Source organism: Podarcis bocagei, assembly GCF_964188305.1.
Source record: "Podarcis bocagei genome assembly, chromosome: 13".
Lineage (NCBI taxonomy): Eukaryota > Metazoa > Chordata > Lepidosauria > Squamata > Lacertidae > Podarcis > Podarcis bocagei.
Genome location: NC_138138.1, coordinates 50831755 through 50859675, shown reverse-complemented (window position 1 = coordinate 50859675; position 27921 = coordinate 50831755). Strand labels below are relative to the sequence as shown.

The following is a 27921-nucleotide window of genomic DNA, read 5'->3' as shown; positions in this document are numbered from 1 at the left end:
GTCGTCCTCCTCCTCCCTCGGCGGAGCTGTTTTCTCCCCAGCAGCAGCCGCAGCCGCGCCGGGGAGATGGAGAGGCGCGATAAGGGAGAAGGAGGCTGCGCTCCCGGCGGCGTCGGCGGCAGACAATGCTGTTGGAGGGCGGCGGCGGCGGGGGGAGTGTAATGAGATGACGGGCGGCGACGCGGGCCGGGCGAGAAGGACATTGAAGCGGGGAGATGGCAGCAAGATAGGAGGCAGGCGGCGGCGAGACGGCAGAGATAACAGCGCCTATCTGTCACCGTCGCCGGGACACGTTCCGCAGCGCGGCGGATGGAGGAGGAGATGAGGCGAGGAAAGGCGCCGGCCAGCAGACGCCCCCCATTTATTTTCTCAAACAATGGAGCAGCCCTGGCTCGGTCCCCCTTGGTTCCGGCTGCGTCTGGTTTTTTTCCTCCAAGGCAGGAGGGTGAACATGTTTGGTCCATCCAAGGAGACTCGCAGGTTATTCCGACCCAGTTGCACAAACATGAGTCCAGGCCTGGGAGGGTTCCTAGGCGCCATCCTGGCCGGTCCAAAGGGATCCTGGGTGTCATTTCGGCCTCCACAGATCAGTTCCATACATCAGAACCAGCAGAGTCCGTTCCATACTGGTTTACACTGGCCCAAGGCTCCCCCCGCCGCCCCACATCTAATGTACACTGCGCTACCATCTGCTCCGTAATTGGCCCTATGCTAAATCAAGCTGTTTTTTAATAAGCCACGCTGATTGCTTTTCACCATATTTGTGAATTATTTGGGATTCTGATTCGCCGTTTGGTTTCCCTCTCCGCTAAGCGTCTTGCTGCTACGAAATTGTCCCAAATTGTTGGGTTTGCCCTGGTCCAGGCTGCCACCTTTGCAGCTTTGGGGTGGGTTTAAAAAAAAAATCAATTTAGTCCACTTGGGCCTTCCCACTCCTTATTTTACAACCTGTGCTTTGCTTTCTCTGCACTACTTTGCTGAAATGAATGGTTTCTGAATCTGGGTTATGGCTGCTTCTTGCTGAAACCGACAGACCCGTCCCGTTTTAGGCTGGTATCTAGTCAATTCCACGGTGCCTTTCTTTAGTGTCGCCCTCTCCGTCGCCCAGTGGCCCCAATCCCCGATAGACCTGGCTGAGATCTTCCCGGGAGACGCACACCCAGCCGCTTGGCCGCACGTGGTAGAGGTCCACGTTCCCCCCGGAGTAGGCGTCTCGGTGGGCGGCGTGAGCCACAGCCTGGCGGGCCAGCAGGAAAGCCTCGTCGCGTGGCAGGTCGAAGCGGTATGAGCCATCCATCACCCCGTAGGCGTAGGGAGACCCGGAGCCCACTGCGAAAATGTCTCCCTGGAGGCACGTGCCATCGCTGTAGACGTAGCGCAGAGCAGGCCCGCCGTCGTCCCAGCCACACAGCACGGTGGCCACGCACAGGTCCTTGTGGCGGCAGCCCCGCAAGAGGAAAGCCAGCAGCTTGGCAGCCCCTGCCACGCTGACCTGGCGCCCGCCGTGGAGCTGCCTCAGGCGCAGAGAGCACCGCAGCAGGCGCAACCAGGAGGCGCAGTCGGCCGATGTCCCGGACGTGGTCGCCAGGAGGTGGCGGTGGAGGGTCATGACCTTGCGGGCTGACGGATCAGAGACGAGGTTCCCGCTCGAAGCACGGGTGTCCGCTGCCACCACCACCCCATGGCTGCAGCGGAAGGCCAGCGTGGTGGTGCCGTGGGACAGCGGAAACGGCAGGGGCACCACTCTCCTGCTCGGGGGTGGCAGGGGCCAGCTGGGGGCCTGCGGTGGGCAGTCCAGGCCCAGGACGCTCTGGAGAGCCATTTGGGATGAGTTCTGGAAACACTGGGAGAAGAGAGCTTATAAAAGGAGGGAGGGGGCCTAGATTCCAGGAAGGATCAGGTAGAAGATTGAGGCGGGGCTGGAGACAAGGTGCGATGGGTCAGGTAGAGCTGCATGTTTAATGGTGGGAAAAGGAGGGTGACGAAAAGCTTCAGGAAGCATCTTCTATGTGACAGGCGCTGACCTGTTTTTTGACACTATTTTCCTTTTTTATTTTAGTCTAAAGGCAGGTGGGAGAAGCTTCCTTCGTTTATGAGCAGTGGATTCTATTGTATTCAGTTTGGCAGGCTCCCAAGCCTGTGTCTAGGACTGCAGCCTCAGAAGCGGGTGTGCGAGTACTTCATAATGGGGTTGAAACAGTGAGCGGTGAATGATGCAGCAAGAAAAGCTGGGTCTCATTCACACCCCGTGGTGCGTCTTCTTCATTTATTTGTTAAATTTGTATACTGCCCTTCCTCCGAAGAACGTGGGGCAGTTCACAACATGAACATACAAAATGAAAACGCAAAAATACAGTGGTGCCCTGCAAGACGAATGCCTCGCAATACGGAATACCCGCTAGACGAAAGGGTTTTCCGTTTTGGAGGTGCTTCGCAAAACGAATTTCCTATGGGCTTGCTTCGCAAGACGAAAATGTCTTGCGAGTTCCTGCTGGGTTTTTTTCCTCCCCCCCTTTTTCCCAAGCCGCTAAGCTGCTTAACAGCTGATCCGCTAAGCCGCTTAACAGCTGATCCGCTAAGCCACTTATCAGATGATCCGCTAAGCCACTAAACCGCTTATCAGCTGATCCGCTAAGCCCGCCAAGCCACTAATAGCGCTAATCCGTTAAGCCGCTAATGGGCTTGCTTCGCAAGACGAAAAAAACCGCAAGACGAAGAGACTCGCGGAACGGATTCTTTTCGTCTTGCAAGGCACCACTGTACGTAACAAGAGCAAGAACAAACCCATAACCCCACCTTCCACAAAGAAGGCCTGGTTCTTTGTGGCCCAAGGCCTGGTTGAAGAGGAACATTTTCACCTGCCACCTAAAGGTGTATAATGAAGGTGCCAGGTAAGCCTCCCTGGGGAGAGCATCCCACAAATGGGGAGGCACCACAGAAAAGGCCCGTTCACGTGTGGCCTCCCTCGACCTCATGGAGAATGCACATGAGAAAGGGCCTCAGATGGTGATCTCAGATCCCGGGTAGGTTCATATGGAGAGAGGTAGTCCTTGAGGTGTTGAGGTCCTGAGCCATTTAAGCTTTTATCGCTCAAAACCAACACTTTGAATTAGGCCTAGAAACTAATTGGCAGCCGGTGCAGTTGGGCCAGGATTGGCATTACAGTAACACCTCAGGGTAAGAACTTAATTCGTTCTGGAGGTCCATTCTTAACCTGAAACTCTTCTTAACCTGAGGTACCACTTTAGCTAATGGGGCCTCCCGCGGCCGCGCAATTTCTGCTCTCATCCTGAAGCAAAGTTCTTAACCCAAGGTACTATTTCTGGGTTAGCGGAGTCTGTAACCTGAAGCGTCTGTAACCTGAGGTACCACTGTATACGCTCAAACCATCTTGCCCTGGTGAGCAACCTGGCCACTGAATTTTGCACCAGCTGAAGTTTCTGAGCCGTCTTCAGAGGCAGCCCTATGTGTAATGCATAGCAGTGATCTAACCTAGAGGTTACTAGAACACAGATAACAGAAGTTAGTGTCCCACAGTTGTTCCCTCTCCCGTCTCTTGGGTCCCCAGAGAGACCGAAGTAGCTGCCCTAGACTTGAGTCAGACTATTTGTCCATCTAGCCCACGATAAGCCTACGCTGACTGGGTGTATTTTATTTACTCTTATTTCTTGCATTGACAACCCATCTTCTCCAAGGAGCTCGAGGTGGTGTGCGTGGTCCCTCCCCCTCCCCCCACATTCAATCCCCACAAATGACCCGTTCGCCAGGGTGAGACAGTCGCCTCAGGTGGGGACAGCCCAGAGGGGTGGCAAATCCAGCCCCCCAAGGAGTGTGCTGTTCTCCCCCTCCTGCAAAGAGCAGGGCCACCACCACCTCTCTAGCCTCCCTTCCCTCCCATCCCCCTCAGCATGCCAGAGCTTCCCCAGGCCATGTCTAGTTGCTTCAGGTGGTGTGTTTGTGTGTGCCATTTTCTGTTCTGCCTCAAGCGGCAACATTTATTGAGCCAGCCTTGGGAGGTAGTTAGGCAATGAAGCAATGGCTTCATGGTCAAGCAGGGCGTTGGATTCTGGTCTCCCAGGGCCTAGTCTGACACACTCGCCCATCACACACTGGGTTTCAGGCATGGAGTCTCTCCCAGGGCTACCTGGAGATGTGGGGACTTTAGCCTGGGACCATCTCCTTTCTTCACAAGGAGAACTTCCCATATACTTTGGCATCGAGGTCCCTCTTTTTGTAAAGCAACCACCACCACAAAACCTCACTACACCCAGAGCCATCACAATCGAGTGAAGGTATTGTTGTTCCCCCAAGCGTTTGGGTCGGGGGCCGAGTGGAAGCCCAGTCAGACCAATAAAGCACGTTTCACCCTTGCCGCGTCCCCAGTGCCACGTCAAAGGCAAAAGCGATGGGGTTCTTTCTTGGCAGAGGCTGCAATCTGCTTTTGTGTTTGGCTCCTGGGAAGCTGCTTTAGGACAGTCTCTGAGAGAGCAAACTGGCAGCTGGAATTATACAACCAGACACATCAAATATGCTTTTGCTGCTTGCAATTTAGCTCATAATAAATATTGCTTCGTTTTCTCGTCTCCACCAGTTATTGGCAAGGATGGCCCATCAGTGCAAAACGGGCATCGACCAACTCAGCTTCGATTAGGTAGCCCATCGTGCAGCCCAGACACCTTGGCCTAGCGAAAGTGGGACCCTGAGCCAAACTGGTCCCCAGCACCGAGAGGGTTACCTCTCCCTTCCCTCCCGCCCTGACCTAAAAGAGACGCTGCCCTGTCAGCATCTGTCACCCTCAAATGCGTCCTTCCGCGTGCTCCACCGAAACGTGATGCCGAGTCCCCCAGCAGCATCCACCTAGTGCTTGGGGGGCTGTGGGGAGTGAGTGGGGGAATGTGGGAGTCAGGAGGGAATGGGAGGGGTGTGTGAAGAAGACCCTCAAAGGGCAGTCCGGGTTGTAATCCAGTTACATGGTGATGGGGCGATCCTGTACACTTTGTCACCAGGCCTTGCACTAATGGCTCGTCCCCGCTTTCTCTCCAGAAATGCCTTGACCTTTGCCGGGGGTGGGGTCACAGTTAGCTCAGTGATAGTCAAGACCTCTGGATGAACCTGCTATGGGTAGCAACTGCAGAATGCTGCCTTATGCTAATTCAGACAGTTGGTCTGCCTAGCTCAGTATTGCCTGCACTGACTGGCAAGATTTTGGGCAGCCCTAGCTGAAGACGCCATTGGGGTCTGAATCAGAGACCCTCTGCATGCAAAACATCTTCGAGAAAGTGGTGCTTAAAGAGGGAGTGCAGGCGGTTTGGCTTTTTTTGGAGGACGTCCCCTGTCCTCCAAGACCAAAACGGCTTCAGTGCCGTTAAAGGTGTACAAAGCAAGCAGGCATTTCCAGTAGAAAAAAGTAGGACGAGAGACACCCATGTTAATGGGAAGCAGAAGCTCCTTTTCAGAAGATGTTTAGTGCTTACGCTGCATTAATAGGAAGCAGAGCATTTATCACTGGAACAATCAGAGGAGTACAATCCGGAGAACTTAACTCTGCAGCAGAAAAGGTAAGTGTGAATGCATTCCGAACTTGGCACGGGGTGCGTGTGTGTGTCTGGTAAATTCAAGTCACAGTTAAGTTTATAAAATGATGTCTGCCATGAAGAAAGTGGACAGAGAACAGTTTTCATCCCTCTGTCGTAACTCTAGGACTCATGGATGTTCAATGAAGCTGAATGTTGGAAGGTTCAGGGCAGGTATGATAATCGATATGATACAATCATCTTTATTGTCATTGTCCCATACAGAACAATGAAATTGAAAAATCTACATAAGACATTCAGAACCCAACAAGCCTGCTATCCCAGCTATCCCAACCTGGTTAGCCCCCTAAAAACTCTGATATCCCATTTTTAAATACAATATACTCCCATACAGACTCCTTACAATGCGTTTAAAACGCATTGTAGAAACTGTTTCCTAGGCGGCTAGTCCTAGTCTTTATAACCCTGTACCTTCTTCCAGAAGGCAGAAGCTGATTGAAATCATTTCCGGGGTGCGCACTATCCTGCGCTATCTCTGCAGCTTTCTTATGGTACCTGGAAGCATATATTTAATCCAAGGTGGGAAGAGTACACCCAGTTATTCTCTCCACAGTCTTTACAACCCTGGAAAGCATTGTTTTTCCCCTGACTGTGCAGTAAAAGGAGGAACTTCTCCATGCAATGCAGAGTTGAACTAAGGGACCCGCTGCCACTGGAATCCGTGATGACCACCAACGTGGCTTTAACGTTTCCGTTAAACGTTTCCGAGCACAATTCAAAGTGTTGGTGTTGACCTTTAAAGCCCTAAACGGCCTCGGTCCAGTATACCTGAAGGAGCGTCTCCACCCCCATCGTTCTGCCCGGACGCTGAGGTCCAGCGCCGAGGGCCTTCTGGCGGTTCCCTCATTGCAAGAAGCAAAGCTACAGGGAACCAGGCAGAGGGCCTTCTCGGTAGTGGCGCCCGCCCTGTGGAACGCCCTTCCAGCAGATGTCAAAGCGATAAACAACTACCTGACATTCAGAAGACATCTTAAGGCAGCCCTGTTCAGGGAAGTTTTTAACGTGTGATATTTTACTGTATTTTTGGTTTTTATGGAAGCCGCCCAGAGTGGCTGGGGAGGCCCAGCCAGATGGGCGGGGTATAAATAATAAATTATTATTATTAGATTATTATTTAAAAGAGGATTAGACAAATTCCTGGGGGAGAGGGTCATTGATGGCTACTAGCTCTCGTGGCTATGCTCTGCCTCCATGGCTGCTCCTGAATACCAGCTGTTGGAAACCACAGGAGCAGAGAGAGCTGTTGTACGCAGGTCCCACTTGCGGGTTTCCCATTTGGGTATCTTGTTGGCCACTGTGAGAAGAGGGTGCTGAACTAGGCGGGCCTTTGGCTCAGTCCAGCTGGCTCTTCTTGCATTCCTCTGGGCTTTAGCAGGCAGCTGCCAGGGACCACGGATGCAGGCTTGCAGTTTTCCCTTTCCACCGCCTGAAGCAAAAAGGCTGAGCCAGCTGCCCCACTAACAGGCAGCTGCTGGGGCACGATGGATGGTAGAAGGGACTCCTGTCTCAGTGCATCAGCATCCTTCAAGTGCTGTGCAATGGCAGAGCGTTCAGGCTCGTTGGAGAGCAGTGCCATCTCTAGGAAGCCCATGTGTAAATGCACACGCTCCATCTTGGAGGCTTTCACCCCACCCCACCCTGATGGTGCCAGGGAGGTGAAGAGGCTGATACCAAAGATGTGAGGACACTGGCTGCTCCCTGACCTCTCCAGTCAAAGCTTTTGCCAGTACAGGGTGCTGTGGCTCTGTATGGTGATGGGAGCTGCATATCGTCAACATAGGACACCGGTGTTAAAAGACTTGTACCAGCTTCCTATCAAAGTTATTGAATTAGTGTATAAAGCCCTGAATAACTTCACTGACTGCATCAGTGAGGCTGAGAGTCTCATCGACTGGGACTATATGACATTGGCCGAGATGACAGGCAGAATCCGTGACCAAGGAAAAGAGACGGCGGAAGAAGAATGGAGAAAATTCAAAAGTTATCTTAAGGACTATTATAAACTTGATGAATGTTAGAGTGTTGTGGTTTTTAGGAATAAAGGGATACAGTGATATAAGGTCAGAATACAGAGATGACTAAGATGACAGAGGTTGGAAAGGAACAATTGGGAGTTGCTATAAAATTATGGACATTGGGATGCAGAAAGGGGGGGTATGGGGGAGTCTCAGAAAAGAGGTTTATGAAAAAAGGTTATGAAATTATACGTGTTTGTATGTCTTTTTAGGTGTTTGTTTGTTCTTTAAAATTCTGTAAAACCAATAAAAATTTCATTAAAAAAAAGAGAGTCTCATCGACTGGGCAGCCCAGGACCTCCAGACACACTGACCATGCTATTCCTGCACCAGATGTTAGTCTGTCACCATCCCTGCTGAGTTTCAGGTGCCTGGTTAACATTGCTTTATTTCAGGAGGCCTTTGCAACATGACTGCATCTTTGAAGTTTTACATTTTCTGATGCTTTAGGTTTGTTTTTTATTTTTTTAAATTTATGGGGTTAAATTCATTCTTTACATTCTGTTTGTTTTTGTCATTTTTTTGTTATAAGCTGCTTTGGGACCTAGATGGTGAAAAGCTGAAAATAAATTTAATAATAATAATAATAGTTCAGAAGAAGAGCGGCACACTTGCACATGAGTCTTTAACCCCTATTTTTCACACTTGCAAAGATCAGACACTTCAGGGTACTTGAATTCTGCTTCTGGATTCCCCAGCTACTACTGTCCAATCATGAATGAGGGGCTATCTTATTTACTTGTTTTAGCCCAGTATTTGTTGTTGGCCTGCATGCCACCTTGTGGCGGTGAGTTCCATAGGAAACGAAACTAGCACTTTGCACATCGTGCACCGTACAAGGAAAACTCATTTCCTTTGCTTTGTGTCATCCTTGTCCTAGAATCTTAGAATTGTAGAGTTGGAAGGAATTCTGTGGGTCATCTAGTCCAACCCCTAACTTCACTAGTTGCTCAGAATGTAAAGGGATAAAAGCACTCGTCCCTTTCCATCCCCAAACGACATCCCTCCCCCCCCCCCTCAGGAAATGAAGAGGAAATGGTTCCTCTTCATCCTGGAGAAGAGTGACTAGTGGGGTGCCACAGGGTTCTGTCTTGGGCCCGGTCTTATTCAACATCTTTATCAATGACTTGGATGATGGACTCAAGGGCATCCTGATCAAATTTGCAGATGACACCAAACTGGGAGGGGTGGCTAACACCCCAGAGGACAGGATCACACTTCAAAACGACCTTGACAGATTAGAGAACTGGGCAAAAACAAACAAGATGAATTTTAACAGGGAGAAATGTAAAGTATTGCACTTGGGCAAAAAAAATGAGAGGCACAAATACAAGATGGGTGACACTTGGCTTGAGAGCAGTACATGTGAAAAGGATCTAGGAGTCTTGGTTGACCACAAACTTGACATGAGCCAACAGTGTGACGCGGCAGCTAAAAAAGCCAATGCAATTCTGGGCTGCATCAATAGGAGTATAGCATCTAGATCAAGGGAAGTAATAGTGCCACTGTATTCTGCTCTGGTCAGACCTCACCTGGAGTACTGTGTCCAGTTCTGGGCACCACAGTTCAAGAAGGACACTGACAAACTGGAACGTGTTCAGAGGAGGGCAACCAAAATGGTCAAAGGCCTGGAAACGATGCCTTATGAGGAACGGCTAAGGGAGCTGGGCATGTTTAGCCTGGAGAAGAGGAGGTTAAGGGGTGATATGATAGCCATGTTCAAATATATAAAAGGATGTCACATAGAGGAGGGAGAAAGGTTGTTTTCTGCTGCTCCAGAGAAGCGGACACGGAGCAATGGATCCAAACTACAAGAAAGAAGATTCCACCTAAACATTAGGAAGAACTTCCTGACAGTAAGAGCTGTTCGACAGTGGAATTTGCTGCCAAGGAGTGTGGTGGAGTCTCCTACTTTGGAGGTCTTTAAGCAGAGGCTTGACAACCATATGTCAGGAGTGCTCTGATGGTGTTTCCTGCTTGGCAGGGGGTTGGACTCGATGGCCCTTGTGGTCTCTTCCAACTCTATGATTCTATGATTCTATGATTCTAAGACGGTGACTGACACATTTCCTTTCCATTGACCTATTTGCTTTCTCCGGGGCACCCGGTCTCTCAGGTCTAGCCTTGCCCTCACCTAAGATGGCGCCCGGCCCTTTATTCGTAGCAGCAAGCCTCATGCAACGGCGCTGCCCCCTCACTAAAAATGGCGAAGCCAACCTCTCACGCGCGGCGTGAAATGAGAACGAGACTGCAACCAAGATGGCGCCCGCCGCTTGCTTATACTGTATGCGTGCGGCTCCCGCGAGCCCTGCCCACACCAAACATGGCGCCCGGAGCCTATATAGGCTGTAGGCCCTGAGTCACGGTGACTAGCCCTTATCCAAGATGGCGCTAGCCAGCCTGCTGGAGCCGCAGCAGCCCGTGAACAGGGCCGGGTTCTTCGGTTTCGGGGCCGGCAACGAGTTCCGACTCCCCGCGCTCGGCACCTGCCATGGGGCGGAGGCCCAGGCCTCGGGGATGCCCCTGCTTCTGGCGGCCCCTTGTCCCGGCCTGGACCGAGGCACCGCCGCGGGGGATGCCAAGATCGAGCTGCTGCACGGCACCACCACCCTGGCCTTCAAGGTGGGCGGCGGGGAGTGGGGGGGCACGCCCCTTGGGGGCTGAGAGGGGGCGCTTTGGGTGCGAGTGGTGGGGGGTTGGATGCATCGCTTTGGGGGGGGGTGAGCCCTACTTGGGGAAGACTCATTGAGACGAATGAGTTGGGTCCTCTCTTGAGTCCTCTCTTGATTACAAACCATGGTTTTGAAACCTTTATCTTTGTTTGCTCAAAGCTGCTCTTCGCTGTTTTTATTATTTGCACGTGAAAGGCAAAGTGCAGCGTTTACAGTGTCGGACTCGGGACCCTAGAGACCAGGGTTCGAATCCCCACTCAGCCATGAAGCCCCCCTGGGTGACTTTAGGCCAGTCACCATCTCTCAGCCTCACAGGGTGGTGGGTGCTTGTTGCGAGTTCGTTCTGGGCTTTATCATTCCTGTTTTTATGATGTTATTTGTGTTTTGATACTGTGTTTTTATGATTGCGAGTCACCATGAGCTCTGTGGATGAAGGGTGGTATACAAATTTAATAAATAATATTGATAATTGTTTGTTTAATTAAATTTATATACCGCCCTTCATCTGAGGATCACAAGGTGGTTTACAGAACAAGTGGTACAGAATGTTAATAACTTAAAATATATAAGCTCTCCTGGGAGTAGGGATGACAAGAAAGATATCTGGCTGGTGGTGGCTGTAGTTAGTTGGGGGTGGCAAATAAGAGGCCTGAACCGGGTGTTCAGATATGTGTGAATGATACTGGAGTCCATATTGGGATAATTTGGGAGAATAGGTTGGTTCAGTTGGGGGCATAGAAAATTGGGAAGTGGAAGGCACACTTTGTAGAGAGGGATTCACTTGAAGGAAAGGCTTCAGGAAACGGAAGACCTGAGAAGTTGGGCAAAGGGTGGCATTGTCTTCAAAAGTCACTTTGAGATTATCACCTGGGTTTTCCAGAATAGAATTAATGGGCTTTCAATGTCTTGTGGGCACTTTTGAGGGAGAGGGATACTGGCCTCACAAACCCTGGTGTACTTTTGGACTGGTGATTCAGGTTGAGACAAAGGTAGGCTGCTTTGGCAAATCCCATACTGGATTGGCAGGTGAATGTTGCCTCAGGATGTTATCTTATCACCTGGACCATGTAATAGGGTGTGAGGAACCCTCTTGCATTGGTGCCTTCAAGCAGGGTGGGCACACTTTGGATTGCCATTCATTCTGGTTGTGTGTATCCTTTGTGGTTTGTTCATCATGATCTTGACCTCTTGATTCCTTGATCTTCCAGTTTCAGCATGGTGTGATAGTGGCCGTGGATTCCCGGGCAACAGCAGGTGTCTACATTGCTTCTCAGACGGTCAAGAAGGTCATCGAGATTAACCCTTACCTGCTGGGCACCATGGCTGGTGGTGCAGCCGATTGCAGCTTCTGGGAGCGGCTGCTGGCACGGCAGTGTCGCATCTATGAACTCCGCAACAAGGAGCGGATATCGGTGGCTGCTGCCTCAAAGCTGTTGGCCAACATGGTGTATCAGTACAAGGGAATGGGGCTCTCTATGGGTACCATGATCTGTGGCTGGGACAAGCGAGGGCCAGGTGAGGACACCACATTTTTCTTGGGGGGGGGGAGCTGTCATAAGATTTAAATGTCTTCTCCACTCCCCTGTCTTACTAAATTCTAAACAGATTTAGCCTTTGCACTATTTCCCTTGATCATGCCCGTACCCACACCTATGTTCTGGTGACTCCACAATCCTTGTCTGTATTTACATTGGCATTTGCTGTGGGAAGTGCTATACAGGCGGTGATAAATCCATTATGTGATGCGATATTTTTTTTTATCTGGCACCCTGGGCTCCTTTGGGAGAAAGGGCAGGATAAAAAAATTAATGATGGTTAAGATTACGTTTCTGGGGTCCGGTGTTTTCCTGTTCTTGCTTTCTTCACTCAAAACTACCTTCTGAGACTCCCCAACCTTTACATTTGCATTGGTTTAGGACTAATTAAGGTTGTACCCCTACCTCACATGCTGTTTGAGTTTTGTGTTGGGTTTTCTGACGTTGCATTTTGACACTGGGAAAAGAACATGCACTGGTTCTGAATTCTGCTGTGCATCTCAAGTGATTCTTTGGCTCCTGCTCTCTCTAGCTCACTTTTGTTTGTTTCTACTTCCTTGGGAAACTACAGCACGTTAATACTCTTTATAGGTAAGTGTTCAATTCTGCAGGGAGGTGGAGCCAGTAACAGGAAACATACTGCCCTGCTAGCTGGATTAAAATACCTGGCAGATACCTGGATAAATTACAATCATACCTCGGGTTACAGCTGCTTCAGGTTGCATTTTTTCGGGTTACGCACCCGCTGAAACCCGGAAGTACCGGAACGGGTTACTTCCGGGTTTCGGTGGTCGCGCATGCGCAGAAGTGCTACACCGTGCTTTGCGCATGCACAGAAGTGCCGAATCGCAATCCGTGTGTGTGCAGACGCGCCGCTGTGGGTTGAGAACTCTGCAGGTTGCAAACGTGTATCTCGCACGGATCACGTTCACAACCCGAGCATCCACTGTTGGAGAAGTGACTGATTGTCGCCCTATTTGCACCATTCATTGAAAGCAGTATCATTCCACTTTAAACAGTCGTGGCTTCTCCCAAAGAATCCTGGGAACAGCTGAGAGTTGATATGAGGCTTATATTCCCCTCACAAGAGCCAGAGTTCACAGAACAGCCAATCCCTCTTCCCTGGGAAGTCTTGAGAGTTGTAGCTCTGTGAGGGGAATAGGAGCATCCTAACAACATTCAGCACCCTTAACAAACTACATTTCCCAGGATTCTTTGGGGGAAGCCATGACTGTTTAAAATTGTATGATGCTGCTTCAAATATATAGGACAGTTGGGGCCAATGTCTCACTTGTAGTCATAGCTGCACTTTTACAACCAACTTGCTAGTGGTGAGGTTATTACAGTTTACCAATTAAGTATCTTATTTTATATCCTGCTTTCTTCCATCTTGAAACTTAAGATGATGCATGTAGGGCTCACAAGGGGTCTCCCATTCAGGCACAGATCAGACCCCGACCTATTTAGCTTCTGCAGGGCTGCTGCTAGAAACTCTTTCAAAGTCTCTGGCTGTGTAAAAATGTGTCTAGAAGCAAGGGTGGTTGTGCCTCCAGGTTGAATATGCTAACTAGGGAGGTGGTATCTCCAGGTAGAGTGTGCTTGGTACAGCCATTGTTGCTTTGGTACAGCTAGCTGTGCCATGCACATGGGTTTTACTAAATGTTCCCCGACCTGGTTTCCTCCAGATACTTTAGTCCACAGCTGTGCTGTCTGGGACTGATGGGAGCAGCGGTCCAAGAATTCTGGAGGATACCAGGGAAAGGGTGTATGTACTAAGTTGACTGGGCTTGCAGTTGTCAGCAGGAAAATCCCCACAGTCCCCAATTAGATTGTTGGTACCCAGTACTTGTTGCCCATGAAGGCCTTCCTCTGGAAGCACTTCGTTGCACTAGCGTAGAATCACAGTGTGGTGATCCTATTTAAAATGGTTTTGTCTACTTTTAATATTTGCATAGCAGACCATTGGGCCAGGTTGGCTGCTCTCCTGAGGAAAAAATCTAAAGAATTTACATGGGCTCTGCACATTTTTAATTTCCTCAATGTTTGCACTGACTAGTCCCTTTGATAAATCTCTTTCTCATATGTTTATTTGTTACATCCTGTCTTTCCATGTGGAATACCCAATATGTCTACATATGGTTGGGGCTGAGAGAAGCTGCAGTCTTTGGTTCCCCTGAAATCTGTGATACTTTGCATCCAAGTATGCAAAGGACTAGGATATAAACGTTTCTGTTTTCCTTTATTCCTCTGACTTAGGCATCTTGTTCCATATTCTACATCATATTCTACCCTTTCCGTCACCAAGGCTGTGCTCTCAGTGCAAACCCCCCCGCCGCCTTCTTTCTAAATCAGTGGCTACAATTTCAGGATATCCTAAAATACGTCTTCATTTAACATTCCGCAAAGGATTCCATCCCCCACCAAAACACTTAAAAGCACATTCTTCCCAGAACCACCTTTCCCCTCCAGGTGTTGGACTGCAACTTCCATCATCCCTGACCATAGGCTATGCTTGCTGGAGCTGTTGGGAGTTGGAGACCAGCAACATTTTGAGGAATACTGGTTCCCTACTTCTGGTGTAAGATACAGGACACATAGCTGTGTGTTGCAGCTCTTTTTATAGAAAGGGAAACCCCAGTGTTTTCACCGTGAAGGTATCTGTGTAGCTTGTTCCATCAGGCTAGGAAACTGATCTTGAAGGATTAATCCTTTTGGGTTTTGTCAACGGTCCAGGAAGGCTGATTAGAGCAGGGAATACCGGGCAGAAGATGCCTGGAGCTGTGGCCAAGTTTATCCTTGAGCTTGGTACAAAATGCATAGCTATAGCTCCTCCCAATAAACATACTCCGCCCCCCAACCTAGCATTCCAGTTGCCACATTTCCTTTGGATGTTGCATAGCCCCATGTTGGGACACTTGCAGCAGCATCAGAAACTGTAGCGTTTGGGTGTTGAAACTTGGAGAGGGTTGCTGGAAGAAGCTCAGAGGGCTGAATGCTCCCTTCCATCAACCTGTTTAAAAACATGGTGTTATACATGATGGTATAGAAATTGAGATCATTTTTGGAGGGGAGAAGGGTGTGCAAGGCAACCTTTGGTGCTGATACGATAATTGTAATCATTTTGTGAAAAGCCCCAGTAACACAAACTTCCCCGCCTTGCCTTTCAGGCCTTTATTACGTGGACAGTGAAGGGAACCGCATCTCGGGCAAAGTTTTCTCGGTGGGCTCCGGTTCTGTCTACGCCTACGGAGTGATGGACCGTGGCTACTCTAACGATCTCACCGTCGAAGAAGCCTGCGATCTGGCCCGTCGCGCCATCTACCAGGCTACATACCGCGATGCCTACTCTGGGGGCACAGTCAACCTCTACCACGTACGCCAGGATGGCTGGGTCCGTGTCTCCAGTGATGATGTGTCCAAACTGCATGAATTATATAATGACAAAGCTACAGAAACAGTAGCTTGAGATGATGGACTTTGGGAGAAAGCTGGGGTGCTGATTTGGGGTCTTTTAAGGGTTGTTGGCTGGAGGAAGGTCGGGACTCACAGATGCCGCTGTCTGGGAAGATGTCTCATGTTTGTAACCCATGTTTCATATAGTATTTGGTTTTTTCCCTTGTTCAGAATTAAACTTCTGCTGTCCAAACTGTTTTTTGTCTTCACTTGAAAAACGAGAGTGGGCAAGGGAAATCTTGGCTACTCCAGTCCCGTCAGAGGTGTGTTGTTGGCTTTGGATTCCTGCCAACGGAGGGATGCCTCGGAGGGGCAAACATGCTGGCTGCCTCTGTGGGCGTTAGTGATTGGGCACAGGAGGTGGGAGATAAATGTCTCTTGAAATTCATTGTTCCTAGGCAAGAAAGCAGAAGGTCGGCTGTTCCCACAGGCACTGAAGCATACGTGTCTGCCGATACCAAGGGAGGGAGGAAGTCAAACGATTGTTAAATAATTGCTCCTTTCCCCCATGATAGCCCACGTTACCTTCACTTGCATCTTCACACACGTTTGAGCAAACCAGTCCCTTGCCTTTCGTAGGGATCCCACCCCCTCACCCACCCCAAATCTATGCTTGTTGAATGTTGACAGTCGCAGATGAAGAAGTGCATGCCAATATTAACCCATGCTGGCCTCGCCAAGCATAGCCATCCCAAGTACTTTTATGCACTGTTGGATTTTCTGGTTCCCACCCAATTGACGCGAGCGATGTGTGTGCAGTGCGTAGAACCTAATGTGAACAGAAAAGGTTATTGCCAGCTGCAGGGCACCAGGAATAGAATGAACAAAGCAGCCAAGATGGAGGCGTAGTTTTGTAGAGAGACGAAAACAAAAGAAACCTTCCTGGGTAAACGGCCTTTCCTTTTCCAAATCTGCCCCTCCATGCTTGTTTAGTGGGTGGAGAGGAAGAAAATTAGGGTTACAGTACACAACAAAATGAGTGAAGCATGGGCCATGGGGTTTCCTGGATTGGGTCGGGGGCGGGGGGTACAGCTGCAAAGGTTGAAGGGAACAGCCGGCAAGAAGGATGAACAGAAGGAGGAAGGCAATGAGATGAAAGCTGTGTGTACACAGGAGCCAAGGGGAGAGCAGTAACAGAAACAGTTCAGAGTGAAATATAGAAGAAGAAACACGAGGGACTAGCAGGAGCATGCGAGGAAGGCTTTGAGAAACAAAATAGCATGCAGAAGTAAAGGGTGGCGAGGATCAAAGGGAAGTGTAAATTGGAGGAATAAAAAACAGCCTGATTGTACATGTCCAGGAAAGGGGGAAATTGGCAGTGCCCAGCTAGTCTAGGTGTCCCCTGCTGGGGCCCTGCTCAGGAATGCGTGTGCAGCTTTGGTGTGTGTTTGTGTGCGTACAGCAGATTGGCCAATCAGGGCAGAAGGGGGGAGCATGGGGGTGTGGCGGTTGGCAGCAGGGTGCACATCCTCCCCCTTTGCACACACACGAATACAAAGAGCTGCACGACCTTCCAGTATCCTTTTCCCAGGGACGTGTGGGATGGAATTGGGGGTGGGGTGGGGGTGGGGGGGAAAGGATCTGGGGAGGGATTGAAAAGGGAGGCACCCCAATCCCTTCTTTGGCCTTGCCAGGGAAAATATACGCCAAGGGGGAGAGAGAGGCTTGTATGTGGCAGAATGTGGGAGGGGGGAAAGCAGGAGAGGAGGGATATGCTTGGCAGAAAATATATGTACATGCAGGAACAGAGTAGCTTTGGAGGTTTTTGTACATGGATATAGCGAAGAGAGGGAGAAAGAGGTCTATATACAGTAATGCTTAGGAATGGATAAGTGTACAGGAAAATAGGGAACACTCAGATATCATAGATCAAAGATTAGTTTACCCCTCCTAGCCCTTTAACTGCTATGGGGCTTTAAAGAATGGGGGGGGGGGGAATACCTTTCTTCATTTTATTGTGGATGATGTGAGAATTTTAATGGGAATTAGTAGTGGTCATTAATAACAAGGCAGTTAGTCTGGATTATTTAACGCTGTGTAAAGTAATGTGATTTGGCTGTGATGCTGTAGAGGTAAATGGTGTTTCAAGAAGAGCGGATAGGAAAATAAGTGGAGAGGTGAGGCTGTGAGTATACTAATTAGGCACACAGGATGTGTGTCTACATGATCAGGCTTGCAGAGGAATAATGCATGCATCTGCGTTGGATTTTTTAATCAAATATACCTTCTCTCGTCTCAATCTAATCATGCTTTTGTTTCTACAAGAGGGTGATTAGAAAAGGCACAGGGGGCTTATTCAATATCATTTGGGGTGACAAATATGCTAACACGCATTATTAATTCTTTTGTTCACCCTGTCAGGATTGCTGTAAAGCAGTGAAACGGTGAATTTCCTTTGGCCCAATTTTTCATTAGTGACTGGCTGCGGAATCATTTTGGACTTAAATTAACCTGGAATAAAAGGGTTTTCTTCTTCTTTGGTAATCACTCGTAACTGAGTAAGATTGCCTGCCATGAACATGGTGGAGGCCAAGTCTGGATCCACACATCCTTCCACAGTGGAGACATAGGTTTGTTTCTGGGTGGGAGTAGATCACGGTGAGGGTTTGCCAAACATGCCTTCCTCTTAGCATGTTTCTCCCTTTCGTCCTGAGTTCGAGTGTCTTCAAAGCCCAGGACACCTTTGGTAAAGACTGTTCTCCAATTGGAGCGCTCGCAGGCCAGTGTTTCCCAATTGTCGGTGTTTATTCTACATTTTTATAGATTTGCCTCAAGAGTCTTTAAACCTCTTTTGTTGACCGCCAGCATTACGCTTTCCATTTTTAAGTTCGGAATAGAGTACTGTAGTTGCTTTGGAAGACGATAATCAGGCACTCAAACATCAAGACCAGTCTAACGAAGTTGATGTTGAAGAATCATTGCTTCGACACTATTGATCTTTGCTTCTTCCAGTACACTGACATTAGCTCGCCTGTCTTCCCTGGAATAAAAGAGTACTCTAAGTGTTTATAACCCTGGGGGTGTGCTAGCCCTGACATTGCAGTGGGAACATGGCAGCTAATAAATTGGAGGATCTGTATAGTATTTTGTGTGGAAGGGTTGTGTCAGGTGCTTGGGAAGCAGGCGCTGTGAGGCCTGTCAATATTTCCCCTCCCCCAAGTAATAAATTAACCTTCACTTTGAAAGCAAGGGTAAATTAAGAAGGGAAAGACTGGCCACGTAATTTTTAAAATTGTGTGTGACACACAAGCCCATTGGGGACAGACAGCTTTGCTAGGGGATACCAGCTGAGGGAGGACTTATGGGGAAAATACTTATCAGATACCCAGTAACTGGGTAGACAGGGGGGCAACAAAACCCAACAATAAATTGAGAAACAATATTATTAGAAAATGAGGATTTAAATGTGGTGGGTTTCTTATTCAAGGCCATGGTCAGTGCCCCTGTGTGCCAGGACTTGTGCCAGTGGTGCGTAAGTCTTGACATGACCTTGGGCCTGGTCAGCCATTTTCGAAGATACCCCAGTCAAGGCAACTCTTTTTTTGGAAATCATTTATTTTATACGCTGTTGTCGTTGGTGTGTAATTACTGGGTATTTGACATGTCCTTATATTGGATTTTAAAACGTAGAATATGACCGGCGCCTTTCGCGGGGCCACGGAAAGGAAAGGCCTCGACCACCCAGTGTGGGGAAGGCGGCCTTGAAAAGGGCCCAGCCTCGCGGACCTCCTCAGAGAGCCCCCTTCTCCCCCGTCCATGTTCCTTTCCCCCGCCCCTCGCTCCTATCCCCGGGCCTAGGCGCCACCGTCTACAACCAATCGGCTCCCTCCTGCTCTTCCGCAATAGCCTATCGGAGAGCGGCGGGGCGGACGGAGGGCTGTGCCGTTCGTACACGACTGCGGCGCTCTTGCTTCTCCTGCCCCCCCCCGCCGCCTCCCCCTCCCCCCGGGCGCTGCACACGCGGGATGGAATGCTGGGGAGCGTAGGATTCCGTTGGGCCGCAGAACTAAACGAGGAGAAGCCCCGGACACGTTTCCCGCCTTGGGGGTTGCGAATTTTAAATATGCAAAAAGATGCCTTGCATGAACTTTAAAACCACTTTCGAGCAGTTGAAATTGGAAAAGCGGAACAGCTTCCTAGGGATGGGAATGGATAGTTTCCCCTCTCCGCTTTACTTTCCATTATCACCTCAGACTCGGTCCCCTCCTCCGTCCCTAGTTACGGAGATTCAAAAACATTCTTCAAGGGCTGTTTGCAAGTGCTTTGCAAGAGCTGAATGCGCTGCTGGTTAAAAGCGAACTGTACTGTTGAGGAGGAGAAACAAACGTTGCACAGTGTGAACTACTGAAACAAAGCAGAGGTTTCCCTCAGCTTTTTTCTTTTGGCAGGGTCTCAGTGCTTCTACAAAGAAATTGGAAAGAGGTAGCGAAAACCTGAACTGCTAGTTCAGCTCTTGAGTTCATTGCAGGACTTTGACTGCCAAAATAATCAATAGATATAGACTGTAAAAGCAATAAGATTTACAAGAGGTCAGCTGTGGGTTAATATAGATCCAAATGGACAAGTCGGGTGGCTGGAAGATAGTGCTGAATCCCTCCTAATGTTAATCACACTGAGCATAAATCTAGATTGGGGCTCACAAACTGATTCATAGTCTGTTGAGGTTGTTTTTTATTCAGGTGTTCTGTGGCGTGTCTGCCTTAAATATAATGATTTTTGATTGTATTTTAATTGCTTCTTTTATTTCTCAAATTTATTGAATTATAATTTGAATTCTATGGAATCCAAATTGTAATTCAGCCTGATACAATATAAGAAATAAAAGAACAAAGGAAAATGCAGTTTAAAATACAGCATCTAGCAAAAGGCATTACAACTGCATCAAGGGGTCGGGGAGGGGTAAGTTTCCGAACCACAGATTTAGACAGATTGAATGCAAATATGAAATGGCCTGCCCTGTTGGGTTTGGCAACAGCAGATCTGTATACAGAGGTTAGAGCCTAAATCTAAGCAATTTAGATGATCAGAAGCAGGTAGGTTCAGATGTACTACAACATGGCTGTCTGCTCCAGTCATACTCTTAGAAATATTTCTTTAATATCTTTCCTCTTGTTTGCTGAGACCCAGCCTTCTGAGCAGTGCCATGGGCATGCCTCCACCGCAGAGCATTCAAGGCCAGATCTGAAGCTCGCCTTGCCTCCTCCAAGAGAACTAGCTGGGGAACACCAAGAATCCCTCATAAACCTGCATCGTCATGTCATTCAGTGCCACAATTTTGTTCTCCCCTCCCAACACCAAAGAGGCAAAATGCTGCTGCTGCACCTGCAAGCAGGAGCCGGGGGCTCAGGCGACTACGCCGCCACCGCCACCATCTTCATCGAGCACCCCCATCACGGTTACAGGCACTGGGCTAGCGGTACAGTCTTCAGAGCAACTGCTCCATGTCATCTATCAACGTGTAGAGAAGGCAGTGGGCCTTGCTGAGGTGGCGCTGAGCCTGGCCAAGGCCAATAATGAAGCCCTGAGGCGGCTGGAGGAGGAAATGGGGACACTGCGCCGAAGGATGGCCCCTGTCGTCAAAGCCAGCCCCCTGAGTGGTCCTGAGGAGCGGCAAGAGGACAATGAAGAGCAGAATGAGGAGGAACAAGAGGCCGAAGGCTTCAGAAGTGGCGTCCAGGTGGTCATTGAAGAGCTGCGGCAGCTGGGAGCGGCGGCAGGGCCACCTGGACACTTGGGTTTCTCGCCTGTGCATCTGGGGCCTGGGGGGCTTGGCGGGGTATGTAGGCTGAAGATTAAGAGCTCTTTGTCCCTCCCACCCCACAAAATACACACAGTCCCCATGTCCCTCCGGTCAGACACAGATGGGCTCATGAATATTTGATGGCATCTCTCGCCTCCTCTGCCAATGACCTGCTCAGGAGAGATGCATTCTGGGAGCCATGCCAAGCTCTGCTCTGCTGTTGTGGCCTGGGGTTGGGGGGCACTGGCAAGAGCTAAAAGTGTATGTGTATTTGTATATGTGATACCAAAGCTGGTACGGGAGTCAGGCTGGAGCTGTTTGCGATGATTAAGAGGCATTGGCAACGTTGTGATTGGCAGACGTTCTAGTGGGTTAGTGTTAGAATGTTTTCATATATATGGGGCTATGAGAAGTGCCTTTGAGCCTTCCGTACCACTTGAGCCAACTGTGAACTTTTGTCGGTGAACGATAAAAAGAGGCTTTAAAATTCAGCTATGTGTTTTGGCCATTACTCACTTGTGTTTGCAGGCCAATGCGTTTTGTGTGCGTGCGTGAAAACACACAAAAGAAGGTTTGGAGGAACTTTAAAGGATAGTAGAGCAGAGATAAATTAAAGGCCCACATTTTGAGCCAGAGCTGTAGAATTGGAATAGCAGCTGCGATAGGAAGGGTAGCTGCAGTTTGGAATGAAGGATATCATATTAAGTCGTACAAGTCTTTTTCTTGTTCTCAGGGAGCAGAAGAATCACCTGCTGTAGATGTCTCCATTCAACGGGTCTATGCCACACCACCTTCCCCCTCCTCTCAGCCTCTGGATGATCCTTCTCTCTCCTGCCCAGAGGTATCCCCCAACAGCATCACCTTGGAGGACAACATGCACGGGGAGCCACGTTTCTCTTTGGGCTTTGCAAGTCTTCCTTGTAGAAACCGAAGCATGGGACAGAAGAATGCGAGGCGTAAGAGGGACTTGGTGCTCTCGGTTAGTTGCCTTAGATAACTGCCACATATTGGAGCTTGTGTCTCACAAGGAACTTGGCGTGGGCCCAGCAGCTTAGACACTGCAAAGCTTATTTTAATTAACTTTCTGGGGCATGCTGCTCTGTTTTAATAGCTTGGGGTTTGCAGAGTTACTGTGGAGGGGCACTTATCTCTTTCTGTTTACTCTCCCAGAAACTGGTCCATAATGTCCACAACCACATCACCAATGACAAGAGGTTTGATGGCTCTGAGAGGTGAGCTCTGGGTGGGATTGGCACATAAGATAAGGAAGAGTAACTGCAAAGGAAAGATAACCAACAAGTGTGGCTTCTCTTCTCACTGCGTTGTGGTGGGAGAAGGAAGTTGCATGGATCAAGCCGGTCTTTTCTGCATAGCTAATAGAACCCAGAACGCCTTTATTGATCTGGCAACCCATGTTCCCACTGAAATTAATCTCAACATCCTGAATAGTCAACCTTCATTATTATTATCCCGTATTAAGTCACCTTAATAACGTTCAGGTTATTAATGCTTATATAGGGCCAACTGTTTGCAACGTGCTTTATAAACTACAAGAGGAGAGGTCTCTGCCTTAAGGGCTTGTAATATAGAATGCAACACATGGGAGACAACAGGAAGGAGAAGAAGGAGAGAGTCACGGTAAAGATGGGAGAATAATGTACTTAGGGTTAGTTAGATTATGGTATGAGGACTTGGAAGTTGTGCTGAAGGCATTGCTAAAAACATGGGTTTTGAAGATGGATTTGTTCTAGTCTTTACGTTTCTCCATTCTCTTTCTCTCCCCCCCCCCCCACCCCAGCATTAAATCTTCATGGAATATCTCTGTAGTGAAATTCTTGCTGGAGAAACTGAAGCATGAATTGGTATCAAATCACCACAATTACACTGACAAAGAACTAAAAGGTAAGATGAGGGTGAATAAAAACACTTCACTTGTTTCATGTCTGGATTTTATTGTTAGAGCATACCTAGAACATTTTTACCTGTTGAGTAATCCTTATACACTTTGCTGGTAAATTTTACTCCAGGTCTGAAAATAAATATCTCTCTTGGTGTTCACTCTGGAACTTACTGCTGTTGTTGTTGTGATATTTGTCAGTCACTTTTCTCAGACAGTGACTAAAGTGACTTATGTTGGAACCAGTTCAGAATATCCAATGACAACGTAAAAGCACAGCTATGCACAAAAAAGGCAGGATTTGCAAACTCTACCCCACTAAAAGAGGCCACAGTCGCCACCCTTCAAATTAGGAGCCAAAAATCCCAGGTAAAGAGAAAAGTATTTACCTTCTGGTGACATCGAAATGCTGCCTGTTCATATACATAGACATGCAGACATAAATATCCTCTGGTTACTCAAGTGTGCTTCAAGTTCCTGCTTTTCATGCCTGCAATTGCTTTGCCCACTTTTTGTTCTGTTAGGTGCTTGTGTGGCCTACTTTCTAACCAAACGACGTGAGTATCGCAACTCTCTGAATCCCTTCAAAGGACTCAAGGAGAAGGAGGAGAAGAAACTACGAAGTAGACGCTACCGGGTAAGGGACCAATCCATTATTCTGAGGAAGTATTTCTCCCGTATTATCTCAACGCTACATTATCTACCAAAAATAGTTTTTTGCCCCTCTTTTTATTTAAGCCCAAATGCATTCCTCCATCAATTCCAAAAATCACACTGAAGTGGAGTAGGAAATGGCATTTATATTCTGGTTAGAAACATAAAGAAGCAACACTGTATATGACAGGTGAAGGAATAGGTTTGGTGCACTAAGAAAGTTCTTAATATTTAGCTGGAATTCTCTTCCTTGCAATTTGAACTGTAGGTTCATATCCTATTCCCTGGAAATTTGCTCTGTCATCTATGACAGACCTTCAAATATTCAAAGATGGCTTCTTCTGCTCCAGGCTAAACATACCACAACTCCTTCCAAATTTTCATTACAGGGCTGGTCTCCAGGCCCATTTCATCTCTGCTCAGCACACTCCGGTTGTTGAATGGGATGGGTTGCTTAACAGTGGAACAGACCTGCCTCAGAAGTTGGACTCTTTGTTTTTTATGCCGAAGGCAGATGGCTATCAGGGATGCTATAGCAGAGAATTTCCTGCATTGGCAGAGGGATTTGACTTGGCCCTCCAGATGTTGTTGAACAACAACTTCCCATCAGCCCCAACAAGCATGGCCTATGGCCATGGATGGTGGAAGTTGTAGTTTAACAACCTCTGGAGGGCCAGAGGTTCCCTATTCATAGATCTTTGGGGTCTTTTCTAACCCTGATTATATAAGGCAGCTTAGAACAGGCTACAGGTAGTGGAAACTGTTATATATCTTCAGTGAACTATGTGATGTTGAAATTACTTCAAGTAAATATATGTTCAAACTGCTGCAAAGACATTCCATCAGTTTCATCAAGCAGTTTAGGTGTTAAATAACTCAGATTTCCTAATTAATAAGTTCATGTTTACTACTCAGCTGTGACTTTCATAACATTTGAGTTCTGACTGTTCTTGGATTCCAGCCATAACGACATTTCCTCAGACAACACCATTTCATTCCCCTTTTTATAACCTGATCCTAACTAAGAGGTAAATGACACTGTGTTCAATGGAGCTTACTCCTTAAGGCTGTCATCTTATGTACACTTCTTGCGAATAAGCCCTACGAACTGCAGTGAGACTTACATCTGAGTTAAATATGCGTATGCTTTATGGAAAGTTGCCAAAGGTAACCGGAGACGGTTTACAAAATGTTATGGAAGTTTTAGAAGTGATTTAACTGGTAAAATCCTTAATGAGTAGTGCTATCCTATGTCTGCTTAGAAGTCCTATTGACTCCAATATGGCATAATCCTGGATAGGTTAGGATTGCAACTGAAATGTTGTTTTTTAAAGACTGCAGTCTCATGAACATACATAAGGTAATCCCATTGAAAAAAGTGTAACTTCTGAATAAATACGCACAGGATTGGTCTGTTAGCAGGGTGAGAGGATTCTCTCAGTCAAAAATAAATTACTTGATCAAAGTTGTTAAACAAACTACTATTCATTCTAATTAGCTTCCTACCTAGCAGTTCGTTCCTAAGTGTATTTACTCAGACATAAGGCCCATTGAGTTCAATATGGCTTATTTGCAAGTGTCGGCTTCTAAGACAGCAGCCTAAAACAGAAAAAAGGAAGAAGAAAAAACCAGGGAACTGGATCATTATGTCTGCATCCCACTTGTTTTCCAATATCATTTATCAAAGCAGTGCTAGTCTTCCTTTAAAAAGAAAGAAAAATGAAGCCTGCCTCAGAGTAAAGCTTCACTCTCTTCTGAGACCTCCCTGTAGCAGAAGAGACTTTCCTTCACCCAGGGGAGCAGACACTCGGGTGGTGGGGCAAATGAGCCCATCAACCCACAGCTGCCAAGAGGTGTTTGCATTATAAACTGCAGGCCTTGGAGCATGTGTTCTATTTCTGCTGCAGAGACGAGTCCCAAGCTAGCTTGTCAAATGCTGGGCAGCAGAAAGCTGTGATTTTCAGACACATGCCACAGAGCGGGTTCCACTTTTCAAAAGACACTGGGCAGCAAGCAAGCAAATTCTTAAGGTGGTGGGGGCCTGCAATATGGCAGGCCCAGGTAGAGCCGAGTTTTGGAGTCCTCCAACACTAGGGGGAGGACAAAATGGGGGGAAGGTATATGATAGAGGAGTTAGGGGGCAGGGAGAGACATTTGGGAAAGACAGACCAGTGAGGACAGATGGGGTGAGTAATTGCAGGGGCGTAGGCAAAGATGATATTCTTAGAATGACTAATTAGGCTTCATTTTGTCTTATCATTAGCTTTTTGCAAATCGTTCAGGGGTGGCGCGTCTGCTGGGCCCTGAAGAGCAGCGTTTGTGGCAAGGCGTGACAGAGGAGCTCATGTCAGACGAGGAAGACAGCCTAACTGAGCCAGGTGTGTGGGTGGCACGCCCCCCACGATTCCGCGCTACCCCCCTCACTCAGCTTTGCTACCGACTTGATGCCAACTCAAAGCATGGCACCAAAGCTAACCGGGTTTATGGGTCGCCCTCTGACCGCCTGCCCTCCGCTGAAGCTCAGCTTCTGCCCTTGCACCTCTACAACCCCCATTTTCAAGAGGAAGGAGCCAGGGCGGGCACACCGCCTAGGCCGCCCAGCCACAAAGGCTTTTGTCCTGACCTCAGCTCATTCGTTGAGATCAAAGTGGAAAAGGATGAGTGACCTGAGAATGCTGATCGTGTTTAATATGGCAGCCAAAAGGAAGACAAGGAGAGAATACAGGATCACCACCAGCTGAACTCAGTATCTTCCCAAAGAGGAGGAGGGAAGCAAATTGCCTGCCATGCGCCAGGTTGCATTTGTGGGCTGAGACGCATCTTCGCTCCATAAGGAGCTATTACATCTAGGTCACGATGGAGAAGAAATGAGGGATAGAGAGGGACACTACTGGGAAAAGGAGCCCTTGACAAAGATGTGGCTGTTTGGTCTATACCCAACAGGTTGACAATGTGAACATGAAGAGTACAACGTTGCAAAGGGAATTAAGTCTTTTCTGAGCCTTCAATAAAAGCAACCTTCAAACAAAAATGGGAATTTCCATAAAAACTGACTACATTGTGGACTGGGTGGATCAGAAACTTTGGAGAACCTTTCACAGTGCAAAACTACTCCAGTTATACTATTGAGTTAATAGTAGCGCAAAAAAATGATAATAATGTCTGAGATGTTTTCTGAAATTATGGGGATTGCTCATTGCTTAGTCAAACTGCTTTTGGGACCACAAGAGTTAAGAGAACACTTAGAGTGCTTCTTGGTTGACTCTTTATTGATAGCAATGCTTTTAAATTAGAAACATTTAGTGATACCAAGTTGACTGTTCTTACCTGTATCTGTGAAAACATTAGGCAGGTGTGTATTTTATTCCTTCATAAGCCTCCCTCCTACTTGCAGAGTTCCTATTCCTCCCTCTTGTTTGCAGGAAGAGTAAAAATTTTGTGTAGGAACGCGAAGAAGAGCTAAGAAACAACACTCCTGGTTTTTATTATTGCATTGTTGTGATAACTTCCCCTTTGCTAGGTTTCAGGAATGGCTCTCTATTGTCAAACTCCAAGTCCCCTACAACAGGAGAGAAAAAATATCTCTTTTACCAGCAGTAAAACACCGGGCTTTTTGTTTTTTAAAAAAACATTTGCATATGTTAATTCACATAAATGTACACTAATTAATTTCCAGAGGATTAGCTGTGCTAGAATGTTGCAGCCAAAACAGCGAAGAGTCATTAACACTTCATGCATCTGATGAAGCGGACTCTGGTTCACAAAAGTTTATGCCGCCATAAATGTGTTAAGGTGCCACGAGACTCTTCATTGTTCTTACCAAGTAAAAGTACGTGTTGACTTGCCTGGCTCAAGTTTTTAAAATAATTTGTTTCAAATTATCTATGTGTCAGTCTTACCACTGATCTGTCATTAAACTATGGGAATTGCTCCCACGGGAGGCAGTGTTGGCCACCAACTAATACTGGCTGTAAAAGAGGATTAGACAAATTCATGGAGGAGGCTGTTGCTGGCTCTACTAGCCATGATGGCTATGCTCTGACGCCACAGCTAGAGTCTGTAATGCTTCTTCTGCTTGGATCCTGTTTGTGGGTTTCTCATGGGCACCCGGCCAGCTGCTGTGAGAACAGGATGCTGGACTAAATGGCCCATTGGCCTGATCCTGCAGGCTCTTCTCACCTTCTTATGTACATGGATGGACTTATGAGAAACATATTTTAGAGGGCGCTGTCAGGTGTGGAGACATTGGGGGTACAAAACAGCCCCCCAAAAGAGGGCCACAGTACCATCCTTATGCATACTACTGTATCAAAAGCATAAACTGGATATTTATTGAGCCATCACTGTCCTCTAGTGGCTTT

General features: G+C 47.9%; 3 protein-coding genes across 4 annotated transcripts; 2 read left to right on the top strand and 1 right to left on the bottom strand.

Annotated features, from left to right (window-relative positions):
* Window positions 1–1057: 1057 nt before the first annotated feature.
* On the bottom strand, window positions 1058–7206 carry PSMB11 (proteasome subunit beta 11; the record flags this gene model as incomplete). The annotated part of the gene is made up of 2 exons (XM_081167479.1): window positions 1058–1843; window positions 7057–7206. The coding sequence occupies 2 exons, from the start codon at window positions 7204–7206 to the stop codon at window positions 1058–1060; spliced, it is 936 nt and encodes a 311-aa protein (XP_081023605.1).
* Window positions 7207–9963: 2757 nt separating this feature from the next.
* PSMB5 (proteasome 20S subunit beta 5) lies at window positions 9964–15462 on the top strand. The gene is made up of 3 exons (XM_081168378.1): window positions 9964–10231; window positions 11490–11796; window positions 14984–15462. The coding sequence occupies exons 1-3, from the start codon at window positions 9995–9997 to the stop codon at window positions 15280–15282; spliced, it is 843 nt and encodes a 280-aa protein (XP_081024504.1). The 5' UTR covers window positions 9964–9994; the 3' UTR covers window positions 15283–15462.
* A 424-nt stretch (window positions 15463–15886) lies between these two features.
* On the top strand, window positions 15887–27405 carry LOC308572390 (uncharacterized protein C14orf93). Of its 2 annotated transcripts, XM_081168374.1 has the most exons (7): window positions 15887–16785; window positions 20391–21045; window positions 21743–21988; window positions 22180–22241; window positions 22808–22911; window positions 23431–23543; window positions 25824–27405. In XM_081168374.1, the coding sequence occupies exons 2-7, from the start codon at window positions 20524–20526 to the stop codon at window positions 26223–26225; spliced, it is 1449 nt and encodes a 482-aa protein (XP_081024500.1). In that variant the 5' UTR covers window positions 15887–16785; window positions 20391–20523; the 3' UTR covers window positions 26226–27405. The 2 variants fall into 2 exon arrangements, with proteins under 2 accessions (XP_081024500.1, XP_081024499.1); XM_081168373.1 differs by lacking the exon at window positions 15887–16785 and having other exon boundaries at window positions 18697–21045.
* The last annotated feature ends 516 nt before the right edge of the window (window positions 27406–27921 follow it).

Coding starts and splice junctions, on each gene's coding strand:
- PSMB5 (XM_081168378.1), top strand. CDS start 9,995: ATGGCGCTAGCCAGCCTGCTGGAGCCGCAGCAGCCCGTGAACAGGGCC. Junction 10,232..11,489: donor CCACCACCCTGGCCTTCAAG/GTGGGCGGCGGG, acceptor TTGATCTTCCAG/TTTCAGCATGGTGTGATAGT. Junction 11,797..14,983: donor CTGGGACAAGCGAGGGCCAG/GTGAGGACACCA, acceptor CTTGCCTTTCAG/GCCTTTATTACGTGGACAGT.
- LOC308572390 (XM_081168374.1), top strand. CDS start 20,524: ATGTCATTCAGTGCCACAATTTTGTTCTCCCCTCCCAACACCAAAGAG. Junction 22,242..22,807: donor AGGTTTGATGGCTCTGAGAG/GTGAGCTCTGGG, acceptor CCCCCACCCCAG/CATTAAATCTTCATGGAATA. Junction 23,544..25,823: donor TACGAAGTAGACGCTACCGG/GTAAGGGACCAA, acceptor TCTTATCATTAG/CTTTTTGCAAATCGTTCAGG.